The sequence below is a fragment of the Parus major genome, chromosome 1A (assembly GCF_001522545.3).
Source record: "Parus major isolate Abel chromosome 1A, Parus_major1.1, whole genome shotgun sequence".
Classification (NCBI taxonomy): domain Eukaryota; kingdom Metazoa; phylum Chordata; class Aves; order Passeriformes; family Paridae; genus Parus; species Parus major.
The window spans coordinates 63,376,557-63,385,895 of NC_031773.1; the positions used below are offsets into that span (position 1 = coordinate 63,376,557).

Consider the following 9,339-nt stretch of genomic DNA (forward strand, 5'->3'; position numbering starts at 1 on the left):
CACTGGACTACTACTGAGCTGAGACAGAATCACTCGACTGCACGAAGCTGCTCATGCGCTTCGGCCCAGTCCTTCTCTGGGCTGTTTCTCCAGAGAAGTCGCGGTGCTCCGGGCTTTCCGTCGCCGCGGCAAAGGGGTGGAATGTTCTGGGGTGACTGTGATGTTAAATTGTATCCCCATTCATCTGCCTAGCCCAGAAATAAGTTTTGTATTTTTAAAACTTCATCTGAGAATAAAAGTGAGTAGAGAAGAAGCACCAAGTCTATTATCAGAGACTGTAATTGTTCCCCCCACATCCTGGGACAGCGTTTTGACTACAGCACAGACAGACAACGAGAGAGAGATCGCCTTGGCTTTCCAGATAGCCAAAGCAGAGAGGTCTTCATGGTCTGTTTTCTTTCCCTTTTCTTGGAACACTTCGAACCTGCTCTGGACTGGGAACTCGGGGGAGCACCAGGAGCTTGCACCCGTGGACTACCGGGAGCCCAGCTTGGGCGGTGGCATTTTCCAGTGCCAGAGGGATTGAAAACAGAGCGAACATCCACAGGAGGGAGACCCTCTGAATTTGTCATCTCTTCAGAGTGGTGAGAGGTTTTGTAATTTAATATCATTCATTTTTGTGCTGGGTAGTGCTGTGCCTGTTACATAGAAAGGGCTTCTCCACTTGTCTCAGAGAAATGTCTTCCTGAACCAGTTGTGGAGGGGGGAAGGGGCCATGTGGGTTTGCTTCCTGGAAGGGGCTCCATTGGAGGTTTTCTCCCAAATTTGTCCTAAACCAGGACACTTGAGTGTAACCAAGAAGCACTGGTATGGGTTTATTACAAGTGTTACTCATATTTGGATGTAACAGGAACAGGCATTTTAAACACACATTGCTGGCCTATTCCAGACACTATGGGATACCACTGCCTTAGTGAAAATCAAGCTAGGAAAGCTTTACCCTGTAAACAACAAGGAATATGTAGCATTGGGACTGTAGTTCTGAAAACAGATATCATTGATAAATTGGAATTCCCCACAGGACTTTTATGACAAGTCACAAATGAATTTTAAAGCCCTTAGTTGAGAGGTCCTCTGGTTTCCACAAGTTTATGAGGATTCTTACCATGGTTAGGAATGCCTGAATTGGAAAAGACTATGGTGAACATATGTGGAGTTATTGAACAAATGGAAAATTAGAGAAAAAATGCAATGCCTTGCAACAATAAGTTACCAGCCTTTCAAAGGTAGTTAAACAAAATGGAATGGGTTTGGATTTGCTTTTGTCTTCCAAAGGTAGTGTGAGCACAGTCATCAACACCAGTTGCTGCATATACATAGATCAGAATTTAAACAGATTTGGAGGAAATTAGAAAAAAAAAACAAAGAGCTTTAATGAAATACAATAAAATCAAGTGGAAGATATACTTCATTGGATAACATAATGGATTTAAAATTTAAATGCTATTGTAAGAAAACTAATTAGTGTAATTATCATAGTGTTAACATTCCTGGTTGGCTTAAGGCTTTCAGTCCAAATTTTCAAAATTGAATATAACAAAATGTATAGACCAAGTGAAAACCATGTTGTATGAAGTCAAAAGTTCTCAGAAGAACTGGCTGGCTACTCCATCTTGTTTGCCTACATTGTGCTAATGAGCATTGTTAGGGTACTAGATAACTTCAGTTTCATTAGTGATTGTTGCATTTTTCATGTCTTACAAGTTGCTTTTTTACAGACTTCTGTAAGTTTGTTGCTACCAATTTTACTGAAAGTTGTTCCCCACTAACCTTTTCTTCTTTCCCTGGGTATAGTTTCTAGGGATCTCTGTGAAAGCTGATTGCTGGGAGGGATATGCATACTTAGTTGGGTTGTGGTGATACCTGAACCTGTAAGGTTAACCTGAACCTCTGAAAGGCAAGGCAGCCTAAACTGAACACACAAACTTGAAAATAATTTTGTAAAATTGTCTAACATTCAAAAATGCTGAAGGTCACCAAAGAAAACTTACCTTCTTTGTTATCTTTGTTATCTTGAGTGTCTCAGATTAGAGTGTAAGATGTAATCAAAAGTATGTGTTCTATCACTCTCTTCATAAACTGTTAAAAACAGGTGGGGCAGTGTTCTTTATCTCTTTCATGACTCATCCCTGAGAACTTCCTCCAGGGGGATATCTTCTGTTAATGGGCCATTGAGCCTCACTGCATGACTGATAAAATTATGTCATCCCATTGGGAGATGCTCCACCTAGGGGGAGGAGCCAAGCATTTCTACCTGGATATAATCTGAGCTTTGGAACACCACAGGCAGCTTTACCTACTGGATTCCCAGAGGACAGGAGCTACATAACCACCACTGGACCTTCAGAGGAAGACCAGACCCTTCTACAGGATCACTGCTTCAACAGAACCACATCTATTACTTCAAGAGGACTGCAGAGTCCATTTAACTGGATTGCTGCCACCACCCTGACCAACAGGCTGTGAGGTTGTATCCTGATTCTGTCAGTTTAAGCCAGTGTTTTCTTCCTTTATTTTAATTGGCAGCACACGATGGCAGAGGAGAGAAGTGTCTGCAGTTTTGTGTTCAAGAAGCGGTGCCGAGCTGCAGGCAGTGGCCAGCGAAAACGTCCCTGCAGAGACCAGGAGCGGGAGAGCAGTGGCGAGGAGGGCAGCACTGTGGTGAGGAAGGAGCGGCAGCGGGACACCCCCAACCCCATGATCCAGAAGACCAAGCGCTGCATGAGGGAGAGGCCAGAGCACCTGCCAAGCAGCAGCGAGGATGAGGAGCCTGCCAAGGAGATCAGGGTCACCTACAAATCGACCAGGTCAGCGAAACCTGTTGGCCCAGAAGACATGGGAGCCACAGCAGTGTATGAACTGGACACAGAGAAGGAAAAGGATGCCCAGGCCATCTTTGAGCGCTGCCAGAAAATCCAGGAGGAGTTGAGAGGAAAGGAAGATGATAACATTTACCGTGGCATTAACAATTACCAGAAGTATGTGAAACCCAAAGACACATCGATGGGAAATGCCTCCTCAGGAATGGTCAGGAAAGGCCCCATCCGTGCTCCAGAGAACCTGCGGGCCACGGTGTGCTGGGACTACCAGCCTGACATCTGTAAGGACTACAAAGAGACTGGATTCTGCGGCTTTGGGGACAGCTGCAAATTCCTGCATGACCGCTCGGACTACAAGCACGGCTGGCAGATTGAACAGGAGCTGAACAGAGGCCTCTACGGAGTCAATGACAGTGATAACTATGAGGTGAGCAGTGATGAGGAGGATGTGCCTTTCAAATGCTTCATCTGCAGAGGTTCCTTCAAGAACCCTGTGGTCACCAAGTGTCGGCACTACTTCTGTGAGAGCTGTGCCATCCGGCACTATCGCAAATCCCAGCGCTGCTACATCTGTGACAAGCAAACCAATGGGGTCTTCAACCCTGCCAAAGAGCTCATGGCCAAATTGGAAAAACACAAAAGGGAGAAGGAAGAGGAGCAAGTCAGACCATGAAGAGGATCCACAGTAGCAGGAAACATTTTTACATAACTGAATAAGGTTTCTGTAGGAGAAAAAAATAAAGGGAAAAGGGTGTTGTGGTGTGTATTTATTTTATCATTCACAGTTAATGGTTCAATGTTAATGGTTTATTCCAGTGTTCCCCTATGCACTCCCTAAGTTTATATATCCCTAAGTTTTATCCTCCCCTATGGTGCCCATCAATGTAACCCAACCCCTTATTCCCAAACCTTCCCTGTCAATCACTGTAACCCTGCCCCTTCTCTCAGACCTTTCCATGTCAATCCCCAGTTGGGCCAATCCCTGATTGTACCACCCCTTTGGAAATCCCCTAACACTCGAGGCCCCATTGGTCCATGTGACCTGTCCTCTCCTCCCCCTTATCCTTATTGCTCCATGTATTGTAAATCCTACCTCGTGCTCCTCCCGTGTTTATCTCTGGTTAAAATTTTGTACCCACCCCCTGAAACCTCCCTGTATAAAAACCGTGCACAGGAGTGCTCAGGGCTCTTTGTCCCTGGCCCCTTCAGTCTCAAATAAACCTAGTGTGCTGGAACCCACACAGAGAGCCTCCTCCTTACTCTTTTGCCTTACCCCTGACACAAATTCCCGTAGAGCAAGTGGCTGTAAAGGCTCAGCTTTGAGTTGCTTCTCCAAGGCTGTTCCCCACACCTGGCACGGTGCTGGTGTGCACAAAGAGCTAGCCAGAGCTGTGGTGACCATGTCAAAAAGGGAGTGAGGGGTGGGTCTATACTCCCCACGAAAATCTTGGGTGTTCTCATATTTTTCAATTGCATTCAACATGACCTAGCAAGACAACACTTTGTCAGATGCAGAATGTTGCCAACAATGGTAAGACAATCTACCCATCACCCTGCTTGAACCCCAAGACTCAAACATTTGAGAAACATCAATAGCAGAAGGATGTTTTTTTTTTAACTGAGATGGTTTTGAGTTTAATAGCATCTTGTTTATAGTGTTGAGTTCTAACTTGTAGATATATTTGGGATATGAGGACTTAAGGATTATATGTCTTTAAGGATATGGGTCACAAACCCAAACTAGGACAAACTGTTCCTTCTGTTAGTTGTTTTGTTGTTGTTTTGGTGGGGGTTTCTTTTCTTTGGTTTTTTTTTTTTCTGAGGGTTCTAAAGCCGAATTGTTTCTTTTCATAGTTTTAAGTGGTAATTTGTAACTTCTCTAAGTAATGAGTAATGGCATGCTAGCCTGAAAAATTGTGTTACTGGTGATCTCATTTGACAGCTCCTGCATGTGAATGTTACAACTGTGCCAATACACGGGATACATCAATGGCTGGGGGGGCTAGGCTTGTCAAGGTGGGTGGAAAGCCTCACTAGAACTGGGCTTAGCATGTGTGTCATCATGCTGTCTGTCATCCTGTCTGAAAGGGGCCTGCAGAGGATGACAAAGAACACTTTGCCCTTTTTAAACATAGAAAGGGGGAACAGTTTCAGCCACAGCTGGCCTTTGGGTTGTACAGATAAACTGGCCATAACTAACCTTGAGCAGCCTAGCCATTAGAAAGCAGAAGTAAACGAGTCCCCGGGATAAGACAATGATAGGCTGGATTTGAACTCAAACAGGGACCCCAACCAATCTCATTCAAGCCTGAATGAAGACAGCTAATCAGCCAGTGAGCTGGGAGGTGTTAAAACCTTGACCAATCAGATGTGTGAGCATTTTGAGGAATTTGGAAACCCTTATAAAAGAGAACAACCCTCAATAAATCTCAGCTGTTTGTTGCATGATCTTGGTGTGTCCAGTCGTGTGCCTGTCTCCAAAACTATGATGGTTATTCAACATTTCCTGTTAAATTGTAGTTCTGACTTGGAGTCCCCCAGTGGTTTGCTTTCTGACTAACGCAGTACTTTACCATCATCCTGAGTCTGCAGTCACTGGGGACTGTCACTGTTTTACAGTGAGGACCTGGAGAGCCCTTCCCAGCAATAGGGAAAATCCTACACGGTGTGTCCACCCATAGGTGAGGTCTCCAGTTCACCCAAAAAAGGGGTCCTTCTTTGATAGGCCCAAATTGACAAGTCCAAGTGACTTGTTTATCTTTTTTGTGCAGAAAACATCTGGTTCTGATGGCACATTTCCTGACCAGCTGTGGCCAGGGCTTGGCAAGAGCCCAGGCCACAGCTGGGGAGGTTTTGCTTAAAAGATTCTACTAGCAAGTGTCTATGGATTGTGGAGGCCCAAGGGCCAATGACAAAAGTCCTCATCCCTCAACCTGGAAAGGTGGTAACAAGTAATACCTCCCGAGGTTGGGGTGGGAGAAGCCTTCCTCCCACAGGTCTTTGTAGTTAAATGTTAACCTTTTTGGGTTCTGACGTTCTATTGGTTTGCCAAGTTTATGTCACCCTGTTCCGCTCCCATTTAACATTTATGTACATCCCCTAAAGTGGTCTTGTCCCTGGCCACCCTTCAAGGCAATAAAGCTTTTAGATACCCAAACAAGAACCCATCCCACCTACATTGTTCCTCGTCAGCTTCCTAGTGGCATCATGCCTGAGACCCAAACATGCAAGCTGCCTTAGGGCCCTGGTCATAGCATGTTGCTACAACAGATGTCTGTTGGAAAGATTTCTTGATATATCTTGATATACAAGGTTATACTAACATCTCTACAGAAGATGGTTTTGCATTAAAAACAACTACTATAAATGTTTTAATCATCTATTTTTAACTAAAGAACCTTGATGGTGTTAATAGCATCAAGCTCAAGATTCATCTTGTAGGTCAGGTCAGGCTTAGGCCTGCTGTTCAGTCCATCATAGCACATCATAGTCACAGTCCAGTTAGGCAGTGGTAGCAGTGCTGTTGAAGTGGTGCTTGAAAGCAGTGGTCCTGTGGAAAATTCTGTCCCTTTTCTGGATCTGTCCAGTGGTGGTGGTTTCACTCCCCAGACTTCGAGATTATATAGCTGCTGGGGGTTAGGTGTTCTTCCTTTTGTTCCTTCTCACCTATAGCATTTTCCCCATTAGCTGGGGTAAAACCTGACTGCTGGTACTAATTGAGTGCTTGAGAAGACAAGGAGTTTGGCTGAGCCCAGGGGAAAGGGGAGCAAGTAAAGGGAGGGCAGGGGTAGCTGCTGGCTGGCTCTGATCTTTGGCTTCAGAGCAGCACACACCCAGAGCTGTTGTTGCTTGGGAAAAGGAATTCACCATGACTGAGACAGAGCTGCTGCTTCTTCTTCTTCTGTGGGCTCCCCATACCCCCTGTCCTGCTGGGACGAGCACCAGTGCCAGTGGAGTTTCTGATATATCTCGTCCACTGGCCTGGGATTAGTGCTCATTCCTGCCATTCCAGCTGGGTGTTCCTCAGAGACCTCATGGGGTACCAAGATCGACTGCCCGAGGGGTTTGTGAAGCAAAGCCTCTCCTCCATCCTTTCCTGTCTCAGCCAAGAAAGCTGTCACGGGGTCCCTGGTTCTGTTTTGTTGTTAACTCTGTAGTTATTGTTGTTTGTGTGCCTTGTTATACACACTAGTAAAGAACTGTTATTCCTATCCCCAGATCTCTGCCTGAGAGCCCCTTGATGTCAAAATTATAATAATTCAGAGGGAGGGGGGTCTATATTTTCATTCCAAGGGAGGCTCCTGCCTTCCCTAGCAGATGCCTGTCTTCCAAACTAAGACAATACCCTAAAATTCAGGCAGGAATTTTCAGTGCCTCCCCCAAGGCAGGAAGTTTCATAACGGAATGAAGTAATCCTATGAAGCATAGAATACTTTTGGAGTCTGTAATAAATTACTATATGTATTAAAAATTCGGAAGATGTATAAATAAGACAAATGTGTTTTTCAATGATATATAAAATATAAAATGTAAGAAAAACCCCTTCTCGGAGCTGGCCGAAATTTCCTCCGGAGGGAAACTGATTGCGGACAACACCCTGATAACGAACTCAGGCAAGGCCCATCAACGCGAACAAAAGGACAGGACGAGGATCGTCAAACCTACAATGAAACTGGCTCAGGGAAACCATTTGCCTCCGGACCTGAACAACGCCCTGCAGACTTCTGTGGAAGCAATCTGATCAATAGAGAAAAGACAGGCCCCGAAAAAGATGAGCCTTGCCAGGCCAGGGCTGTTCCCGGTGTTGAGAAAGCAATCAGGAAGAACAAAGGGGAAGGCACAGTCAAGATACCCATCGGCACCAGCCCGAATTCCCCCGCCCTGCCATGAAAACACAAGTTGAAATACATACAGAATCTCCTTTACATATGAGGAGATTCTGGCCGGACACAAGTTAATGTCATTATTCTATGGCAGGAAATCCATTCACTGGACAATCAGGGACACTTGGTGAATGGAACCTGCCTGGAATTTTCGCCTAAAAACACAAAATCCCTATAAAAACCGAGGCTTGGGAACCCTCAGAGGTGGATTTGGGAAACCTATACCTCTGGTGTAGACCCTGTTCACCCAGCGCTGCGCTGATCTTTTTATTGTGGATTTTTATCGTTGTTTCTCTTTGTTGCTTATTAATAAATTTCTCTTTTAATTAATATCACGAATTTGCCTTTGCATTTATAACAAGTCCCTTATAGTGGTTCCAGCTGCCTACTGTGCTGGGGCCATTGTGTTCATGATGGCCTATAAGCAGAGATGACCCCCTTGGGGTGGGTGGTGCTGCTGCTTTCCCAGAGGGAGTTATTACAGGTGAGTCATAAAGATAAATAAACACTGCTGTTTTAGATGGTGGTAGATTGCATATTTTGGTTACACCCCATGTTGTAATCCAAGACACCTTCCTACAACCCTGTTCAATGGGTGAGGCCTGATGATCTTAACATCCAGAAATTTGGAATAGCCAGCAGATACACAGGAGATAAGCAAACATTACTGAACATTATCCACTAACATCACCCTCTGGTGCAGTCAGAGACAGCTGGTCTACGAAAAGACTGGTAAGAGAAGTGAAGAATGAGAATCAAATTAGTATCAAAGATACAGGGATTAGTATTGATTGATACAGAGGTCAATAAACAATAGGAGTTTGAATACTAAGAATTGTGTAATTTGAAGGAGAATTTCTTTGGGTTTTGTCTAGGGTTGCAATGCAAGATGCAACAAAAAGTATGTATTCTATTACCATTTGTTGATACCAGGTGGGGCAGTTTTCTTTATCTCTTCCACAACCCATCCTCCCTCCAGAGGGATATCTTCTGTTAATGGGCCATTGAGTCTCACCACCATGGCTGATAAAATTACATCATCCCATTGTGTGATGCTCCATCCAGGAGGAGGAGCCAAGCATCTAAACCTGTGTATCTTTAGAGACTCAGAACACCACAGCAACCTTTCTCCACTAAATTCCCAGAGGAGAGACCATCTACCAGACCCATCTACACCATCAGAGCTTCAGAGAGAAACTATGCCCATTTAATTTTCCTAGTAAAGAACTGTTATTCCTATTCCCATATCTTTGCCTGAAAACCCCTTGACTTCAAGATTATAATAATTTAGAGGTGGGGGGAGGGTGGTTTACTTTTTTTCCATTTCAAGGGAGGCTTCTGCCTTCCTTAGCAGACACCTGTCTTTTCAAACCAAGACAGATTTTGGCACCCAAAGTGGGGCTTGCAGGCATCAAGAGAAAAAGGGTAAAAAATGGAATAACAGTACTTGAGTAACCAATTTTTTATATAGGAACCTCATTAGATGACATCATGTAGTCTAACTTACCCTAGTTCTGGTGGCATGTGGGCGTTGTTATATTTCCACTGTAATAAATTATTGTATGTATTAAAAATTCGGAAAGGTATAAATAAGATAAATGTGTTTGTAATGATGTAAAATATAAAATGTGAAAAAA

At 44.4% G+C, this 9,339-nt stretch overlaps 1 protein-coding gene across 1 annotated transcript; it reads left to right on the forward strand.

Moving 5' to 3' along the window:
* Positions 1–2,474: 2,474 nt before the first annotated feature.
* On the forward strand, positions 2,475–3,492 carry LOC107204239 (E3 ubiquitin-protein ligase RNF113A-like). Its single transcript, XM_015627092.2, has one exon. The coding sequence runs from the start codon at positions 2,533–2,535 to the stop codon at positions 3,490–3,492; it is 960 nt and encodes a 319-aa protein (XP_015482578.1). The 5' UTR covers positions 2,475–2,532.
* Positions 3,493–9,339: the final 5,847 nt, after the last annotated feature.

Excerpts from the sequence above, each read along its gene's own strand:
- LOC107204239 (XM_015627092.2), top strand. The coding sequence starts at position 2,533 with ATGGCAGAGGAGAGAAGTGTCTGCAGTTTTGTGTTCAAGAAGCGGTGC.